The sequence below is a fragment of the Glandiceps talaboti genome, chromosome 8 (assembly GCF_964340395.1).
Source record: "Glandiceps talaboti chromosome 8, keGlaTala1.1, whole genome shotgun sequence".
In the NCBI taxonomy this organism is placed as follows: Eukaryota; Metazoa; Hemichordata; class Enteropneusta; family Spengelidae; genus Glandiceps; species Glandiceps talaboti.
This window is the reverse complement of record NC_135556.1, coordinates 16,676,625-16,697,554: the sequence shown is the minus strand read 5'-3', so window position 1 is coordinate 16,697,554 and position 20,930 is coordinate 16,676,625. Positions and strand designations below refer to the sequence as shown.

General features: G+C 35.1%; 1 protein-coding gene across 1 annotated transcript; it reads left to right on the top strand.

Annotated features, from left to right (window-relative positions):
• Window positions 1-183: 183 nt before the first annotated feature.
• On the top strand, window positions 184-20,688 carry LOC144438983 (malate synthase-like). Its single transcript, XM_078128216.1, has 13 exons — window positions 184-425; window positions 1,253-1,387; window positions 3,297-3,512; window positions 4,077-4,244; window positions 4,714-4,824; window positions 5,676-5,735; window positions 6,192-6,348; window positions 7,148-7,343; window positions 15,863-15,941; window positions 17,018-17,110; window positions 18,054-18,126; window positions 18,628-18,695; window positions 19,599-20,688. The coding sequence occupies exons 1-13, from the start codon at window positions 237-239 to the stop codon at window positions 19,851-19,853; spliced, it is 1,800 nt and encodes a 599-aa protein (XP_077984342.1). The 5' UTR covers window positions 184-236; the 3' UTR covers window positions 19,854-20,688.
• The last annotated feature ends 242 nt before the right edge of the window (window positions 20,689-20,930 follow it).

Sequence of the window (20,930 nt, the reverse complement as noted above, 5' to 3'; positions counted from 1 at the left end):
TCATATTCACATTAACTTTTACTTAGTTCCATAATATAGGTTTAAAGGTGATTGGATGAGATGTCAGAAGTATGCCTCATCGGATAGTTGAATGTATGGTAGATCAAAGATGGTACAGATGCAGAGTGTAGATGTATGCAAGGTGACCCTGCTTGCGTGACCTTATTAAAGGGTCAAAACTCAGGTCAAAAGTTGGGCAGTTTGTAAAGGTTAGATGAAACTTGTAAGGCATAGAAATGACAGAGAAGTCCACTTATCGGCTTCAACAGCTTGCCAGTCACATTATACGGGGAAGTAATTCTTGCAATGTAAGCGTAACGGACGGCAAATTGTTGCAATGTAACGTAACAACATCGCCAACTGGTCATAACTCGGGTCAGTCGGCTACTGTATCTGCTCAAGGAATACTGCATGCCGAATTACAGGTATGTCAGACCTGAGGATTGGTACATATAATGCACATCTAGACAGGAATGCAGGCATGCAGGCAGGCAGACAGGGAGGGAGAAAAACACACATACAAATAGACAGAAGTTGTACATTGTATAAGTACAAAGCACGTACTGCCCAGCCTGGTTTGTAAACTTCACATAGTTCCAGCTATGCTTAAGCTTCCCTTATATGTTGAAACAGAAAAATATGAACCGATTGAGGATCTTATAGTGTAACCAAACCTTGGTGGAGGGTCTATGAACCAAACCTATATCATTGCACAATTACATGTGTAAATACAAAGTTGGATTATATATGTAACTTTTGTCTAAAACATTTAAATTCCAATGTTTTTAACTAATACTAATGTAAGTTCTTACTTGGGTGTGCATAAGGGTGTCCCAGTGAAGAATTATTCAAAGTGTAGTACCAACTGTAATCTTTGGAGTTTGGGCCAAAAATATGATCATGGGTTCACTCCAATTTTCAGAAATTCATAATGTTCTTGATATAGCAGGTACAATACAATACAATACAATACAATACAATACAATACAATGCAATGCAATGCAATGCAATGCAATGCAATGCAATGCAATGCAACGCAACGCAACGCAACGCAGCGCAACGCAACACAACACAACACAACACAACACAACAAAACACAACAACACAACACAACACAACACAATACAATACAATACAATACAATACAATACATTTTTTTACTTTCACATGAACAAACTGGTAATTGTCTGTTACAGTAACTGTGGATTTCAGTTGAGTCACCATTCATGTTATTTCTGTCTACATTTTTTAGCATAATGGTGTCAGAGATGTTGAAGTATCAAAACCCCCAGCAGGATTTGAAACTGAATACAAGACAATTCTGACTGGAGGAGCTGTCAGCTTTGTTGCTGATTTAGTACGCCAATTTAACTCTGATGTTGAACAGGTAACAGTATTGTGTTATTTAACGATGTTATTTGTATCTGTTAGTGTAGATCTTTTCTGTGAATGCATTCTGTTCAGCTCACAATTTTACAGGACAGACTTTTCTATATTTAGGCCTAAAAACAATAATTGTTTGGGTCCCATTACCCAACCCCACCTAGCTTTTCACTGCCGACCCTAAACTTTTTTTTTACGCATACGAGAAAAAAATAATCAAATCGCAAAAAGTCTCACGAGAAATAGTGGATGCGGAAACTGACCTCAACTTAAAAAGACAAAATAAAGCTGTTCTTCCAATCTGTAATGGCTGTACATCTGATAGGAAGAAATAAACAACACAGAAACCATTTGGAAAACCAGAACTAGACACTCACATAGAAAAACAAATATAATAAAATAAAATAAAAGATCTACCTACCCCACCTATTCTAAAATTGAGCGTAATCGGAAGCACACAATTTTTTTTTATCAGGCCTTAGGTATAGTCACCAATTTATTTTGGAGTATGAAACAGTGTTCGGTTTAGGGCGGTATTAAAGTAGGTAAAATCTACCTGATTTTCCCAGTCATTTTACCAGGGTTCTCAAACAGAGTTATGATAGATTTTATGGCAAACTATTGTACTTTCACCTCTTTCCCTTTTCTGTTACCAGGGTTCCCAAGCTTTAGCAAAAACACTGTCAAAGTTCAAAGTTTTACAGGACAGACACTTTTCCACTTTGGGTAGGCACCAATTTATTTTTGTGGATCAAAATAAGAAAATGTTGATATGAGATTTGAATTGCATATACTATTATCTGTTCATTGGACTTTTCAGTTGCTAAAAAAAATCATTGCACAGACAAAAGTGTCAGAATTGAGGGCTATTAAAATTTTCATCCTTGAATCCGGATATGGTAGCAGTACAGGAAGCAGTAAAAAAATGCCTCATCATCCAAAACAGAACTAGTCAGATTGGTTTAGAATGTCATAAACTTAAGTTTGGAACTCTAGGAAATGAAGATCAAGTTCAGATAAGTGAATTACTGTTCATCTTGAGTCATCATCTTGCTTCTGAATAGCGCCACTAGTGGCCAAACTGTACAATCTTTTGTTTTTGTTTTTCATACCAATTTTTTCCATTGTCTTTGACTTAATTATTTAGAATGATTAACAAGTCAAAATTTATCAATTCATTTAAAATCTTAAATCGAAGGACTTTGAGTAGATATAAAGCATACAGTTTGGTTTGTTTGTCTTTTTGCTCTAATATTACATACAGGGCTCTGAAAAGTAAGTAACTGTTTTAGTTATAAAAAATAAAAAAAATAATGATAATATTGTGGTCAAGTTATGTCACAAAGCTTAAAGGTGATCAAAGAGATTCCCCAAGAAATGATTTGTAAAACAGTAACAAGTTTTCAAGTCTTTCACATGAACTATGAGAGGAAGGAAGTGGCTTGAAAATATAAAAATCAACCACAAAATAAAAATTATGTTATGTTTGTGAAATGAGACAGTGGAGTGTACAACAGTGCTTAACTTTGGATGAAAAAATAAATTATATTGTAGGTAGTGATTGGAAACATATATTGATTTTAGTAGCATGCCAAATGTAAAGTCAAAGAGGTTTTATTACTACCAAATCAGAGTGACTATAGAGTTTCAATCAGGCAGCACGATTATGTCTCACACAAAGTTTTTTTTGTAACAAATTACATAAAATAAGATGTTGGTAGTGTACAAGCATATAAAATAACACGTTTTGTCTCACTGTGAACACAAATTAACATCACTGTTGGATAAAACAAGAAAGATTTAAAACACAAATCTTTGAAAGTCTAAAGTCTTTCTGGTTTGGTAGTAACTTGGGACAACAGCAACAGATTTTTTTTTGGTTTTGTCAAAAGATGTCTGATTTTTTTTCTCAGATGCTGACAGCAAGAATTCTATGCAATGAAGAATACAAGGCTAGTAGAAAATTGCCAGACTTTTCAGCTGATACCAGACATATTCGTGAAAGTACATGGACTGTCAAACCTGTACCACGTCGACTGATCAACAGACATCTCGATCTGGGAGATGTATCACCAAGTAATCTTGTACATTTCAAGAAAGCATTGAATTCAAATGTACAGGGAATTCAGGTTAGTGTGTAAAGGGCAGTAAATGTAAACAACAACAACAACAACAACTAAACAAAACAAGGGCAATTAAATGCATTATAGCCTTATAGATTCATTGCTTTGTAATTGCCATAGAGAAGCATAACATTGGAAAAATAGAACACATAAATTATTTTTTTGTGTGTAAATGAAAAGTAAAGTAAATCCACAAAGTAGTGGACAGACAATTTTGTAACCTCCATCTTGAATAATGTATTATGGGAAATACAGAGTATGGTCCATTGATAGCATAAATCAATCATTGTGATTTATAAGCAATCTGTCATTATGATCACAAATATTCTAGTCGTGGTTATCCAGACTCTTTAGGGGTGGAGGTAGGGGCTGCTATTCTCATTCTCTTATTGTCGGGGGGGGGGGGGGGGGGGGGGTGTCATTGTGATATTAGGTATTGCCATTTTAGCCACTTTGCTTGGATTACAAATTTTGAACACTCTCTACATGTAGTCACTTGAAACTAGATTCCAAAAAGGTTACATTCAACTTTATGTCTGCTAATTAACTCTATACTTTTGTTTGTTGAAGGTGGATTTTGATGATGGTCATTGTCCTACCTGGAAGAATCAGTTACTTGGCATGTACCACATACATCAAGTTATCCACAACAAATACCAGGATGTTCCTCCTATTCAACATATACCAGTATTAATGTTACGACCCAGAGCCTGGAACATGGTGGATCATACTCTCATGGTTAGTTCAATTTCAGTAACTGAACCTATGTATATTTTAATCCAAATTGATTATGCTTGAAAATTCAAGCAAAATGGTAATATATATATATAATACTGGTAGTTTCTTTAACCTGAACAATTGATAGTGATTATGTTTGAAGTAGGTTTCACTATTTTACCAAGGTAGTGCTATTGGTCTGTTCATTTCTGACGCCATTTCAAAGGTAAAAAGTAAAATATTGTAGTTGATTAATAAGTGCCAAGGAAGAATGTAAGTTGAGGACAATTTGTAAGAAAATCATAGTGACTCAAATCACCTTGAACTTTGCCTTATGGAAGCCTCTTCCAACTCATAACAGGAATTTGGTTAGTCACCATCTTGTTTTCAATGATGACTCCTATTTCTGAGGTTCGTTCTTCACAATTTCATTTTGCCTCTATCTTTTAGTATTTTACCATGTTTAAACTTCAGTCTCTCTTCCTGCTAGGTTGAAGGAATGCAAGTCCCAGGACCACTGTGGGATTTTGGTCTGCTTATGTACCACTTTGGAAAGATTTTATTGGACAATGAAAGTGGACCCTTCTTTTATCTCTCCAAGGTACTTGACATTCAAATAAATCGCTCTGTAGTTAGTGGATATTGTTACCATTAAATGAGTTTGTTAAATAAAGAAGGATCCATCCAACTACAAAATGATGGCCAAAAGAACTGAAAATCAGGTCTTGAAGTAATGAAATGAGTTGATCAATGATGCAAAATAACCAACATTGCAACAATTCATGATGATTTTTTTAGTATTTCAGTATTTGTCATTTGTTTCATTCATTATCAAGACATTCATAAACATAGTTAGTTCCAGTCACTGAGATTGTACTTCAAGCATGAATGGCTCTTGAAGGGCATGTTTATGTAAAATTGGAAACAGCTCCACCAACAGTGAGAGTATGAATATATGTGGAGTAGGACTTCTATCGCTAGATCAACTAACTGAACATTGTTTGTGCCAATTATGCTAATTACCTTGCACAGCTCTTACCTAAAAATTAATCCTCTTTCTCCCAACATGTACTTCGTTGTGTACAATCAAATGCCCCAAGGGTATTCCTATTCTAGCCATTACACTAAAGAGTGTGTGTACCAAGTTCTGCATAGCTCTGAAATATCATTTAAATTGAGCCAGACTGTTTTAGAAAATGATGTCCACAGACAGACAGACAGACAGACAGACAGACAGACAGACAGACAGACAGACAGAAAACATACCCACAAAGCTTTTCTGTATGGGAGGTAAAAATTATACAGCTTGTGGGAGAATCTACAAACTTTGAAATGACAAGATAAGACAAACTGAATATCAGATGGACTGTTCCATTATAGAATTTCTGGCATTTTGATGAAAACAGACAAATGATTGGGTTTACTAATTAGGATGTATTTTTTACCTTACAGCTAGAAGGTTATAAAGAAGCTCGATTATGGAATAAGATATTTACCTGGACAGAACAAAAGGTAAGATTTAAGTTAGGCTAAACATTTTTAAAAATTTGTGTAAGAACTGAACATCACCAAAGGTGAAGACTTTTCTGATCATCAATAAATATCTAGTAAAAGTGAAAATAGACCAAATAGAGAATTATTTCCACATCAAAATTAATAACGTTGACATTGCCTGATCAGGAATGAGTCAAGTTTCCTGTCACATAATTAGTGTCAGTAATTGATCAGAGTGAAAACACCAGGTTTCTATGTAGAAGCAGATACATTTGCTCATTGGTAGGAAAATAAACAGTTGAACACATTAAAACTATCATGTTCGTCCATGTGTAATCATGACAGCAAAAGCTGTTTTTACTGCGCTATTAGTGATACAAGTGATGATAACATGCCCATAGCATGTCCCTTTCATATTGAAACTTACAGTTTGGTTTGAATGAGTAACATTTCACTGTTGTATACCTCTTGTAGCTTGGTTTACCCCATGGTTGCATCAAAGCCTGTGTCCTGATAGAGAATATCTTGGCTTCATTTGAAATGAATGAAATCTTGTATGAACTACGTGATCACTCAGCTGGACTGAACTGTGGCATATGGGACTACTGTGCTTCTATCCTCAACAAGTTTGGTAAGTGTACACACTGATGTAGTACCCCTCAATAAGTTAGGTAAGTACACACTGGTGCAGTTACCCCTCAATAAGGTTGGTAAGTGTACACACTGGTTCAGTACCCCCTCAATAAGTTAGGTAAGTATACACACTGGTTCAGTACCCCTCAATCAGTTTGGCAAGTACACACTGTTACCCTTCAGTAAGTTTGGTAAGTGTATACACTGGTTCAGTACCCCTCAATAAGTTAGGCAAGTACACACTGTTACCCTTCAATAAGTTTGGTAAGTGTACACACTGGTTCAGTACCCCTCAATAAGTTTGGTAAGTGTTCACACTGGTACAGTTACCCCTCAATAAGTTTGGTAAGTATACACACTGGTGCAGTACCCCTCAATAAGTTTGGTAAGTATACACATTGGTGCAGTACCCCTCAATAAGTTAAGTAAGTGTACACACTGGTTCAGTAAGCCTCAGTAAGTTAGGTAAGTATACACACTGGTGTAGTACCCCTCAATAAGTTAGGTAAGTATACACACTGGTGCAGTACCCCTCAATAAGTTAGGTAAGTGTACACACTGGTGCAGTACCCCTCAATAAGTTAGGTAAAGTGTACACACTGGTTCAGTAAGCCTCAGTAAGTTAGGTAAGTATACACACTGGTGTAGTACCCCTCAATAAGTTAGGTAAGTGTACACACTGGTGTAGTACCCCTCAATAAATTAGGTAAGTGTACACACTGGTCCAGTACCCCTCAATAAGTTTGATAAGTACCCCTCAATAATTTTGGTAAGTACTAATTTATTTCATATTTCAGGAAAGAGGAAAGAGCTATTTCTACCAGATAGAAACAAATATGTAGATATGGGAAAACACTTTCTAAAAAGTTACATGGATTTAGTGGTTCAGACGTGCCATCGAAGAGGTTGCCATGCAACAGGAGGAATGGCTGCATTATTGGTGCCTGATAAGAATTCGCCTAACTGCGATGATGTCATCAAGAAAGCTACAAGGTAATTTAAATAACGTAAAGAAAGCTACAATGTAATTTAAATAATGTAAAGAAAGCTACAAGGTAATGTAGATAACGTAAAGAAAGCTACAGGGTAATTTAAATAACGTAAAGAAAGCTAAAAGGTAATTTAAATAACGTAAAGAAAGCTAAAAGGTAATTTAAATAATGTAAAGAAAGCTACAGGGTAATTTAAATAACATCATCAAGAAAGCTACAGGGTAATTTAAATAACGTCAAGAAAGCTACAAGGTAATTTAAATAATGTAAAGAAAGCTACAGGGTAATTTAAATAACATCATCAAGAAAGCTACAGGGTAATTTAAATAACGTCAAGAAAGCTACAAGGTAATTTAAATAATGTAAAGAAAGCTACAGGGTAATTTAAATAACATCATCAAGAAAGCTACAGGGTAATTTAAATAACGTCAAGAAAGCTACAAGGTAATTTAAATAATGTAAAGAAAGCTACAAGGTAATTTAAATAACGTCAAGAAAGCTACAGGGTAATTTAGATAACGTCAAGAAAGCTACAAGGTAATTTAAATAACATCATCAAGAAAGCAAGGTACACTGTGCCACTAAGATTAACTTAGTTGGTAAAATGTCAACCTGCATTTTTTTTTAAAATATAAAGTACTGTTTTGTGTAAAGACCCAGTTCAGACTAGCAATAAAAAGCTAGATGTGCAAAAAAATCGTCTGGCAGAGCTATTGTAGAAAACGTTGGTCCAGTACAAAAGAATAATCCTATGTAATCCTTTTAATATGTTATATATTATATACATATATAATATAAATGGTTTATTTTAATACCCAGATATATAAATGATTACAAAACCTTGATAACAAAAAACAAACAAAAGAGAGAAGGATAAGTGGGGGAGTCAAGAAATAGCTTACAGCTAGTCTAGTCTGACCCCTGGCATTGTATATTGCGAATGAAAACAATAACAGGGTTCAGTCGTCGATGGAACTGAAATACATCACTGGAAAAAAATGCACACAAAAGTCTGTTTACTACATGAAAAGTATGGCTTATGGCTCCAGTGACAAGATACACTAATGTGAGAACCTAAGATTGAAACCCTGGCCTTTGAAAGAAATTCAGCCATATTAAAAGGAAAGTCCACCTGGCCTGGCCAAATACATAATTATGCCTTTCTCAGAAATGATTTAAAACAATTTTCTTGTGTGAGATTGATCATTAGAATTTACATTTATTATAGAATAGAGTTTTCTTTAGCCAATAACAACAAAATGGCTGTAAGAAATGTTCCATGTCCCTATACTTTAAGACATTAGTGATAATTTACAGGTTTTGAATATATGAACAAATGTTGTATGAAGATTAATATGACATGTATGTATAACACGATGACTTGGTGCTTCTCTAATATACTCCACAACAAACATAATCATCATTCGTGTCGCTCTTTAGTTAGAGTGTAAATATAGTTCCAGTGATCTCAAACCTCAGAATTCAATTCCATAAAAAGTGATCGAATTGTATGAATTGTTTCACATTGTTTGTGGCCCAAAAGTATAAAACATAGTAGAGTTGTTTCATGAATTCAAAATCCAAAATAAATACCCATTTGTCATCGATATAGCTTCTTTAAGTAATGTGTTGATAATGTGTAGCTGAGGACCATTTACATGTAGTCTATTGACTAAAGGACGGGCTTCTCCTCTAAACTAATGCTAGCCTCATAGGTATGATGCCAACTGTATTTACCGGTAATCTATTTCTATAACCCCATTAGAGCTAGCCCCACGGGTGCTAAGATTGCTAAAAGTTTTGGAAATAGTTGTTCAAACTTTCCAGCCATCCAGTGTACACCATTCCAAAATCTCAAACTGACTCCTGCTTCTGTGTTAGCATGATAGGGTCTATCTTTGTGATCTAAGAGGACCTCAAATTTATTTTTCTGTAATCCAGCCATCAGTGTAGCTTTAAAACCATGACCATAGATAGTGAGCCGTGCATTTTTCCATACCTGTAATATAGAATCAGTCAATTAATCAATAAGGCAATCAAACAAACAATCAATCAATCAATCAATTAATCAATCAATCAAACAGTCAAACACTCAATCAATTTGTTATTTGCTACTTTCCTGTACAAACTAAAAGGAACTGTACCCTCAGAAGGCCAAGTGAATAGACACGTTTTAACATTCTTCTAAAGGTGTTAGTTTTATGTTTTCATTGCAATTCCTTCAATGATGGTCTATTTATTCCATACACAAGGTGTAGTATGTGTGAAAGAACGTGACTTTACTTTGGAAGTGGGTGTATGCAATAAGAATCACTTTAATTTTGTAAGTTTCAGTTGCAAGTTCTTGCATGCATTTACTAACCATTTAGTAGCGACATCACTAATAGCAAGATGGCAAAATGGCGAAAAGTTAACACATATTTACAGTTATGTGTAGACTGCTATACAGAATGCATGGGTTGCTTCAAATCACATGAATATGACGCTACACGTATAGAACGTGCATAAATATATGCATCTAAAGCTCTTTATTAAAAAGACCTAAATACCTTTTCACCTGCTTTGTCTCTAATCCTGTGAACTACAGATACTGCATGCTGCAAGCATCTACGGTCAGTATCCCCGAGTCTATTTATAGAAAGAGTTTCTTTTAACTTCATTATTTCATGTGTGTTGATGACAGAACACCATTTCTCTACTGATATATAATGTTGAAAACAGGACATTGGTTTAGACTTATTTGTACACCGGCGTGGGCGTTACTTGTCAAGCGACAGTGATTAATCGGGCGATCAGCCAATCAGGTGTCCGCAAACTTCCCGCTTCAAAATCCAGGGAGCTGAGAATATGAAAAATACCATCCGGGTAATGAAAAGTCCATACCCGGAGTATATTAGACAGACATGGTAATGAAAAGTCAACATCCGGAGTATATTAGACAGACATTGACTGTGTGCGCAATAGACTCCAACAGGAAGATGTTTGTATCGAAGTATCGAGTTTGTTATCAACCAGAAAGAGCTGTCAAAATGAATGATTGATGATGGCGAAAGCCCAACCAAATAAACGTCAATAGCTTGGTTAGTGTGTGTGAACCTTTCAGTAGCTAAGCATGTCTTGTCGAAAGCGACGTTTCGGTCAGTTTACATTTAAGAACATGGAGAGTATCCAACTTCATTGATGTATGTCTTCTAACTCCAATGTAAAAACATCCTCTGAGAAAATGCACAGTACAGCAGACACTGTATTTGAGAACTTGTAGTGTGAAGTGAGTGTCTAATTTTGTTAGGGGGTGTATGTGTATTAGCTAGAGTGTATAAATAGCCCGGAAGATATGCAGACATGCACGATGGCGCAGACACTGTTATTATTATTGTTGTTGCGGTGGTATGATAGCAGTGTATGAGTTATCTCCGGAGTATATTGGAATTCGAACTCAATACACAACAAAGGAAATTAGCCGGTGTACAAAACAGATACAATCCGACCAATATGCGCCTCGCTACCGCTCGACGCATATTGGTCGGATTGTATCTGTTACTTATTTCATTAAGCAATTCTTCCAGTTGAATTTTTAGCATGGAAGTGTGACAACATATTGATACATTATTTAATGAACTTGTCCTGACTCAGTGAGGGAGATTTGCTGAGTAGCCATAGTAGTTATAATATTGCCTACTCAGTGGCATAATTAAGCCCAACAGTTTACTGATGTAAGGCAAAAAATGTTTGTGTGTTTCTAATAACCTCAGAAAAAGGGTAGGTAAGTCAGTGTTTTATGAAACTTGTAAGCCAAACTGACCAGTAGTAGAAGTGTTTCCATATCTTCTAGTCTGATTTCTGTGGTGGTGTGATGGACCTTTATTCCCAGGCTGTGCTGCTGAAACATAAATAAAAAAAAAAAAATTTCAGATGCATTAATAAGGGCCTAGGTCACATCTCTTCACCAACCATCACAATATATGTTACAAGATGCTTTGACAAACTAAATTATATTGAAAACAACAACAAAGTAATACTTTTATCAGGGGTCTACTTTTGTATCAAATCAAGCACACACACACACACACACACACACACATGTACATGCCCCCCCCCCCACAAACACACAAATTAATCCAAGCATACACATTTGATGCCCTTAAATTTTACCATCACATACCATATAGTAGTCATTCAAATGATAATTTTACTCTGTATTTTTAATCAGCATGTTTTCTTTTTTCCTTTACTTGTTTATCAAAAAGTATTGTATTTAAACTACTGTGTTTAAAATATTGAGTTTACTACCAAGAAACAGATGCTTCAAAAAATTGGTTTAGATTGATTTGCTTAGTTAAACAGTCCTCCCAGTCTAAGTATTACAGGCCTGTAAAATGCTAAATGTTTTTCAAAAACAAAAACAATTAAAAATTTGTTTTTATTTTTGAAAAATACTACCAAAAACAAATGAAATGTCGGTCAGAATTCAAACTTTTCAAACTTCTCTAAGAATTGTTCTTTATAAGTCATGCTTAGACCAGAGTCAACTCTAAATTAGCTAAATGTCTCCAGTGTGAACCGTATTAAAGTAACAAGTCAAGTGTCACCTTTTTAGTAACCCGTATATAGCTTTTGAAATCATTACAAAAAGTGGAACCAATGACAATATGGACATACTGAATCCTAGTTCATAGTTTACATAACACAAACAAAATGTAAATACTATTCTTGTCAGCATAAGAAATATTAATAGTAGTCAATGCACACAACTATGAATGGGATTCATTTTCATTATACAATATGCAAATCAACTTGTAAGCCAAACTGACCGATCGCGATAGTAGGCAGTTTGGGAGTGTCTCCATATGTTCTCTTCAGATTTCTGTGGTGGTATGACAGAGCTTTATTCCGAGGCTGTGCAGCTGAAACATAAATCAAAATACATGTATTACCAGATGCTTTACCAAAATAAGTTAGGTTGAAAAAACATCAAAGTAATACTATTATCAGGGGTTTACTTTTGTATCAAATCAAGCACGCACACACACACACACACACACACACACACACACACACACACACATTTGATGCCCTAAAAGTCTAGTATCACCACATATCATATAGTAGTCATTCAAATAATAATTTTACTCTGTGCTCTCTTTATTAATTTTAATCAGCGTGTTTTCTTTTTCTTTTTAATCCCTCTTTATTGAAAAGTATTGTATTTCAAGTATTGAGTTTACTACTAATATAAGAAACAGATGCTGAAGAGGAATTTTCACTACAGTATTTTCAGCACACATCACCTTTGGGACAAATGTACAAAAAATGAGTGTACTTTTATTTTGATAGATGGATGGTGGACATAGATATTATTCCATTGCAAAACAGAAACATATTATGCTATAATTTGTACCTATCTTAGGCAGATGAACCTTGGTATCTTGTCTGTGATCTGTTCTCCATCCACCACCTTGTGTTTTCAAAAGGCAGAAGAGAAAGATCAGAATTATTTGGTTGTCATCCGCATGAGATAAACAAAAACAAAATGGAAGTGATATTAGAGTATTACATTGTACATTGAAAGAATGAAGGTATAACAGTCGTCCGTTTCACACAGCTGGGCAGACAGCCGTCCCAGGGGTCCCATGCAACGAAACCCTAGCCAATAAAACTTTATTTTGAGCAGAAATCAGCATTATTTTTAATAAACTTTTCTGTGAGAGAACCCTGGCGTCATGCAAATAAAGTTAAATTTGGCTGCCATACTTGAGATTGGTAAAGATAGTGATGGGGACGTGTTTATCAAAAAATAAAAAAAAAACATTCACCGGACATGGTACTCAGGACCCCGAACTTATAAAATAATTACATGCAATGTTAAGTAAAAGTTGAACATCTAGAAACTCCTTCAAAAAAGATCACCGTATTAGTAATACATCCATGACGTCAATAAATATTTTGAATCTTTCACAGAGAGTTAAACTGTTGCCTGCATTTTAATTGGTACAATATTAAACATTAATAATCTCTTCATGGTTAAATGTAATTAGACTGTAATGTAAATGTAGATGTGTATGTTATTTACCAAATACCAATCCATACGTGTATGTGCTCCGATAACCCAGACACAGTACATGAGTACTAACAGAGATGTGTCGGCGTTAGCGGAGTGCGTACCGTGTCGGAGTTTATCGGAGCGCACATTTCCAGAGCTATGGATCTGGAGATGTGTCAGAGTTATCGAAGCGTGTACATGTATTTCCAGAGCTATGGAGATATGTCGGAGTTTATCGGAGCTTATATTTCCAGAGCTACGGAGATGTGTCGGAGTTTATCCAGTTTATCGCAGCGTGTATTTCCAGAGCTATGGAGATGTGTCGGAGTTTATCGGAGCGTATATTTCCAGAGCTACGGAGATGTGTCTGACTTTATCGGAGCGCATATTTTCAGAGCTACTTAGATGTGTCGGAGTTATCGGAGATGTGTCGGAGTTTATCCAGCTTATTGCAGCGTATATTTCCAGAGCTACGGAGATGTGTCGGAGTTATCGGAGTGTAAATTTCCAGAGCTACGGAGATGTGTCAGAGTTATCGGAGTGTAAATTTCCAAAACTATCCATAAATGCCGTCAATAATCATACATCAATTTGTCAGTTTGTCTACCAAGAGAAATTACATTGCAATGACAAATAAATAGTATACGTTTCTTTCAATACCTGATAATCACCTTTGCAACTATATGTCGGCCGTAATGATTGCATCTAGAACGAAATAAGATTAAGGGATTTTCCGGCATGGTATTTGTGTGAAGTTTAACTCTGATGATGGTAGATATTTTTTTAAGCACTTAAATATCGCAGCATTCGTGTGGAATGGCGATGTTTACCTTTTTATACCACATCCCCAGCATAGTATCCGAGGGACTGTGATCTCAATATGACGGGTACTCAACCCAACTTTCAACTATACCTCTAATGGGTATGCATGGTAAACAATAGTCCTGCTTACAGACGGAGTAACTTCAGTCGTCCTGCTTACAGACAGTCTTTCTTGGATAAATTACGTTAACAGCATGTTGTTTTTCTTGTAACAGTAACTGCTTCAGTGGGCGTCACTTTCGAATCAATTATTCTTCGTGATTTTTTTTGCTGACCTTCCGGGTAGCGTCGCGTCGACCCATACTTTTACTGTACTCTAGTAAATACTTGACATAACAGTGATGTAACTAAAATAACGCAACTATATTCTCAGGTTCGCCGATAACAATGGCAATGTTGGTCAAACTTTGAACATCCTTTAATTGTTTCGTCGTGGCTATAACATGCATAAGATACAGTGGCAATTGGCAAATTGATTTTTCGAAGACGACACTTTCTACTAGGCATAAGATCAGAAGTCATATTTACAATTTGCACTACTCCTACCTCGGTTATGGTTATGGCCATGCTGGTAACGTTGGCTTGACATTCGTTGGAATCTTCCGACAGTGTTGCCTTTTCGTGGATAACTTCTCGACATATTGGTGCGTTCCATTTACACGGATATTCAACATATACACAGTCAGATTCAAAGAAAGCACAATGAAGTACAGTACAGGTGTTTACGACGTACGTGTGCTTTATGGTTTAACTGTAACTTTCAGCCGCTGATGGCGCAATACATTTAATTGGTGATCTTCAATACTTGTAACACGCGTACCGGTAATAGCAATGGGGAAATGTGTGCATATATTTTATGAAGTGGAACGACATGTGATATAAAACAGACCGTGATTTGTTAAATTGCTTATTTTAAAAATATCTAAGAAATATGAATGATCAAATGTACAGAATTTTAATTTAAAAGTTACTTCCTCCTTGTACAGTTCAAATTGATATTGATATCAAAGTGCTGGCAATATATGCACATAGTAATTTACCATAAGGAAATGTTCATGCCCTTGCAATAGCATAATGATTGTCTGTAATGTAATTTAATATGTGTATGTTCATTGGGAAATATTATATATTATTATCTTGATATTGGGTTTATGTGCCCAATCTGATTAAAATCCGATGTAGATGTCGGCTAATCGTTCATTGCTATTTTACCTTCGTTATTTTGCCTGAATTGACCTTCTTGGTACATGTTTACATTTTTTAGCCTGATCGCCTCTAGAGGAGGCGATCAGGCTAAAAAATTTAAACATGTACCAAGAACTTAAGAAGGTCAATTCAGGCAAAATAACGAAGGTAAACTAGCAATGAACTATTAGCCGACATCTACATCGGATTTTAATCAGATTGGGTTATACCCTAAGTGCAAGGATATGATCAGCACAACTTTACAGCCATTTTAGTTAAATAAAGTATTCTAATCTAATCTAATCTAATCTAATCTAATCTAATCTAATCTAATCTAAATTTGCACAGCTTTAAAAAAAAAGTCACTAAAATTGAATTTTGTATTTGGAAATTCCTGTTCTGAAAATAGATTTTTTTTCCTGTTATAGATTTTAAAAAAATGATATTTTTGTTTGTATATGCTTCATTATCAGTGGAAAGCTAAAAGAAATACAAGCAGGTATTGATGGCTTTATGGTGTATGATTGTGAACTGATTGAACCAATGCATCAGGTTGGTATATATACCACTTACTTACTTTAGACTGTATCTCATGTCAAGAATATAATCTCAAAGACTTTCATAGTTTTTGATGATTAGGAGTGTGTGTGCTTATTACTCTGGTAATTGAACCTTTGGTTTACTAAGATAGACACAAACTAAAACTATTGTCACAACATGTTGATACAACAGTAATAAGCTATTGATTTAATTATAGTCTCAGTAGGGAGGCATTGCAGAGTTGTATTGACAGAGTTCCATGAACTTGCAGTGCCCTGTTTTGAGACTTCCAATGTTTACACTATCTTGATCACAGGGTGATTAGAATCACACAACAGAGGAACTGCTATCACCCACTTGTATAATCTACCACATTAAAAGACAACAGATTTAGTTTGCACCTATATTAGTAACCCCGAAGGCTGAATTACCAGAGTTGTATATTGTGAATCACTGTCTAGTAACATGTATATCTCTCTATGGGTTAAGACTCTCTCATTCTACTTGTGTCTCTCTAAAGTATATTCCATGCTTTAATGCCTTCTTCCCTACATGATTTATATATTGAATTGAGAACTGAACTGCTTCATATGACTACAAAACATAAACAATCGTGTATTATGACCCAAAAGGGTGATATTGTATCTCTATATGGTGTTAATGCTTTAGTTTTACTTTTTTAGCTCCCTGAAGGAGGGGCGGGACAGTATTACAATGGGCTCCATCCAACTGACCATCCATATGTCCGTGCATCTATCATCCACCACACTTTGTAGTGTTTATTTGTTTTTCTACCAATTTCTTTTAAATCCTGCTACCATTATTCAAATAGAAGTAAAGGGGGCTGTATGTTCTATGAAGACCTGTTGTATTTAATAACCTGTTTGATTTGCTGAAATATATACAATATGTACAACTTTCACATCATTTAATACAGTCATTTCTACATATAAGGTTTAGTCTACTGTCCAGGGCGTGATCTTAGGTGAAGACACAGTTATCTTACTTCAAAATACCTGACAGATGGCAATGACATTGCTCATATCAGATTCTAAATATACATTTTGTATTCATTGTGCCTTTACCAGTTGTTTCAACAATATGCACCATCTGCCAACCAATATGCCATCACAAGACCAGATGTAAGAGTGACAGCCAATGATCTCTTGATTATGCCAAAGGTATGTAATTATCAGATGTTGTAAATGCCATAACTAGTAACTAGAATACAAATCATGAGCTGTTATGCACTTATTGACACCAAAGGACACTATAATGGCCAAATGGACTAAACCTTCCTTTGGTGGAATACACCGCACATTCCACAGAAGGAAGGTTTAGCTTGTGTGGTGTTTTATGTGGACATTATATTTCATCATCACAATTGTTTAGTCTGACTGTTTTTGTGATTTAAGGAAATTGCAGATGTGATATGATGCTGTGTACTGTTGTAATGTATTAAAGTAGGACAAAATGGTGGCTATATATGTATATATATATGTATGGAACCATTTCCATTTAATTTAAGACACTTTGGGTTCTGCCATGTCTTATAGGGGATTCACTGTGGATAATTTAAGCTGACTATTTGTCAACTCTGGTATTAGCCTAACTTACAAACACAAGTGCAAACAGTTTAAAGTTGGTCCAGATTTGGGCTGGGCAGGCCTGGTATGAGAGGGTGATTTGAGTTAGAACTAGACGTTAAGCCACATTCACTTTTGTGTGTGCATCTATATTGGTCACTCTTGTCCCAGTTGATAACATAATTCTTAGAGATTAGCCATTCATCATAGTAAGTTGGGTCTAAGACTGGATGTGCCCCCCCCCCCCAAAAAAAAAAAAAAAAAAAAAAAATTAAAAAAAAAATGCCCCCCCCCCAGTTTATCAGTGCTATAGAGTCAAATAAGTGAATGTAGTATTTAGTCATGTGTACATATTATGTTTCAGTATATAATTTTCTGAAATACTGACGTAATGAAATACTGGCTGGATCTACATATCTAAGCATTATTAACAGGAGAGTATGGCGACTAATGTATCTGAAGACTTGAAGGCAATGTTCTACAAGTGCACATCTATAACATTGTCAAATTTAGCAAACTTTTCTTCGTTTTTTTCCAGGGAGGTGTTACATTTGAAGGTCTCAAACATAACATAGCTGTTGGAGTTCTCTTTATCAATGCATGGCTGCATGGTAAGTCTGTGAAAGCAGAGTATTTCATAATATTTGAGACTAATTTAGTTTAAAATTAAGACGATATATAACAAACTATGTAAGATATTTCAGAGTAATGCAGTAGTTGATTTTGGTGGAATATGACCCAAAGTATTATACATTCTACATGTATATTTACGAAGAATTGTATTTTGTTTGTACAAATAATTATGAATAACTCGTAAAAAAATAAACAAATGTGTAAAATATTTGTTATTGTACGTACAATATCAAACTTTTTACACATCTTTTAGCTTTTGCAATGTATTCAGTTAGACTTAGTATATGTTGTTTCACAATTATTTGTTTTAGTAAGAAGCCATGATAAAATTGTTTTATTAATAAAAATCCAAAATAAATACCCAATCCTCATCCGTATGGCCACTTTAAACAGAGGAACCCATCACATGTGGGTAGTGTTAGCACAGCTTGTGTCAGGCAAATTCAGATGGTTGACTATTTTTTTGTATTTCTTTGTAGGTAAAGGACATTTTATGCATAATGGTGCTGTGGAAGACTCTGCTACTGCAGAGATCTCGAGGTCACAGGTCAGGATAAACTTAGATTGAAATTTCAGTTTCATTCATTTATTTATTAAAATCACAAGAAATATTATAGTGAATACTAAGGTATGTAATGAATATGAATATGTGTACATACAAAAACCGATATTATTTTCTGAATTATCTATTCTTGGAATAAAAATATAGACATTATGTCATTGAACAATGGCATAGCTACTGATATCCTGGTTACTAGTGATGAAATTTACAAAAAAGAAAAAATGAAATAAACGTCTTTAGTTACCGTGTTGCTTTTTTTTTGTTCATGAAAACTCCAACCAATTCTCAGTTGAAATCAAGGAGAAAACTGAGGCGTCAACATGCAAGATTTTTGATTAGAGAACAAAATGATCTCCACTGTTGACAATACTTCATACGAGTTAACAACAAATATAAACTCTATGAAAAAATGATAGCTTGATGATTTTCGTGAACACAGGGAGGTGAACAACAACCAAATATTCTTTAAAGATTTCAAAGGACCAGGAATCATAAGTTTCTTAGATGGCAAATGTTTGGGTGGTTCAAGTTACTTTGATTTTCAAATAAATTTGTCTCCATTCTATCAAAATGGTTCTGTAGGTTTATAAAATATGAGCAATTCTTCACATAATACAACAACTACACCACATTGCAACCGATGTTACATAACTGGGCTGTTACAGTGCTGCAGAATTGTTGTAACAGTGATGTAGGAACAGACCAGTTACAAGGCTGTGGTTACCCTGTCATAGCATTGATGTTCTGCAGTGCTGTAACAGCACTGTTGGAGGAATGTTACATGACTGCTAGACTTTATTGGTGTAGAGAAAAACGTTAAAATCTCACTGTCTTCAAGATGTTACAGCAATCAATAACCATTCCTTGGACCACATTGTCTTCTTGTAGGTTTGGCAATGTATTGGACATCAGGCACATCTAGAAGATGATGGGAGACGAATCACTACATTACTTGTACATCAATTAGTGCAGGAGTTTGTTGACCGTCAGATGCAAACAACAGCTTTTGTAACCCTAGCAGAAAGGAAGACACTGCACACTGCAGCTGAAATCTTCAAAGAAATCGTCAGCAAAAGACACTTTCCACAATTTATCACAACGTATCTCAACCTTGAACACAGTTTCCTCCAAAGGATGTGGTAGTGAATGCAAATTTTGGATGAGTTAGGACATGCTAGTTTTTTAAATGAACCAAGTACAAATCCAACCCACTGAAACCCAGTCTTGATGGGGATAGTTCAGCTTGACAATGAGGCAATTAGCTGGTTCCAAAAGAAATCCTTCATTGACATTCAATGAGTATTTTAATTATCGACTGATAATCTTCCATGCGGTTTTATAACACACAAAGAGTGGTGTTACCAGACCAGATCATTCAAAGCCAATACAGTCTGTCAAATGTTCAAAGGTTTGATATTCATCTGAACTTTTTTATTCAAAACTCTAGTTTTGCTTATAATCTCTCTGCTATTCTTTGCTTAAATCTGTTCATAGTAATCTTTGTCTCGTTCCATTATTATTGAATGTTCAAACTACATTTCAAGCAAGAAAAGTATCTTGTCATAGTTACCTGTTGTCCCTTTAGAATTTTTTTATTTCTTTTTTTATATATCTACTCTCTTACATCTGGGTACCAACCAGTAGAATTGTCTATGTTGTTTCATTCACACTGTTTTTGCACGTAGAAAGACAATGAAGTTCTTTTATTAATTACAAAATACAAATTAAATCCCCATTTTTCCTCCTCATAGCCACGTGGTCAGCAGATGCCCATACGTAAACCATGAGCCAGATATTAACATAATTTAACAAGAATGCCATGAAGGATGGTGGCATCTGTGTCAGTTGTAGACCACTCCAGCTGTTCGTTGTCGTAGCCTTTTACCAATGTTTGCCACCCTGGAGAGAAAGTCTGATAGCCAACTGTATAAGAGCCAGGTTTTATGTAAAGATCCATTACTATAAGAACCTTATGTCTTTCCCATCTACATAAGAATAGAGAAGACATATGAAATATTAAACCACTCTTTAAATGATAATCATATCTTGTGGTCATTTTGTCTTTTCTTTTCTTAAGACACTTTAGCAGTCTCAGACACGTAGAACATGTTGTGAGAAACAACATGATAAATATCAAAATATGATCATTTGATGGTATGCAAATGCAGTGTGATAACTTTGACAATAAAATATATCTAAAGTTATTACATAAAAGTAAGC

What these genes read in the sequence shown, in the direction of transcription:
- LOC144438983 (XM_078128216.1), top strand. Translation starts at nt 237, where the DNA reads ATGACAGAGAAGTCCACTTATCGGCTTCAACAGCTTGCCAGTCACATT. An exon ending in GTCATCAAGAAAGCTACAAG is followed by an intron (nt 7,344 to 15,862) that starts GTAATTTAAATA and finishes CTTCATTATCAG; the next exon opens with TGGAAAGCTAAAAGAAATAC. An exon ending in TATCAATGCATGGCTGCATG is followed by an intron (nt 18,127 to 18,627) that starts GTAAGTCTGTGA and finishes ATTTCTTTGTAG; the next exon opens with GTAAAGGACATTTTATGCAT.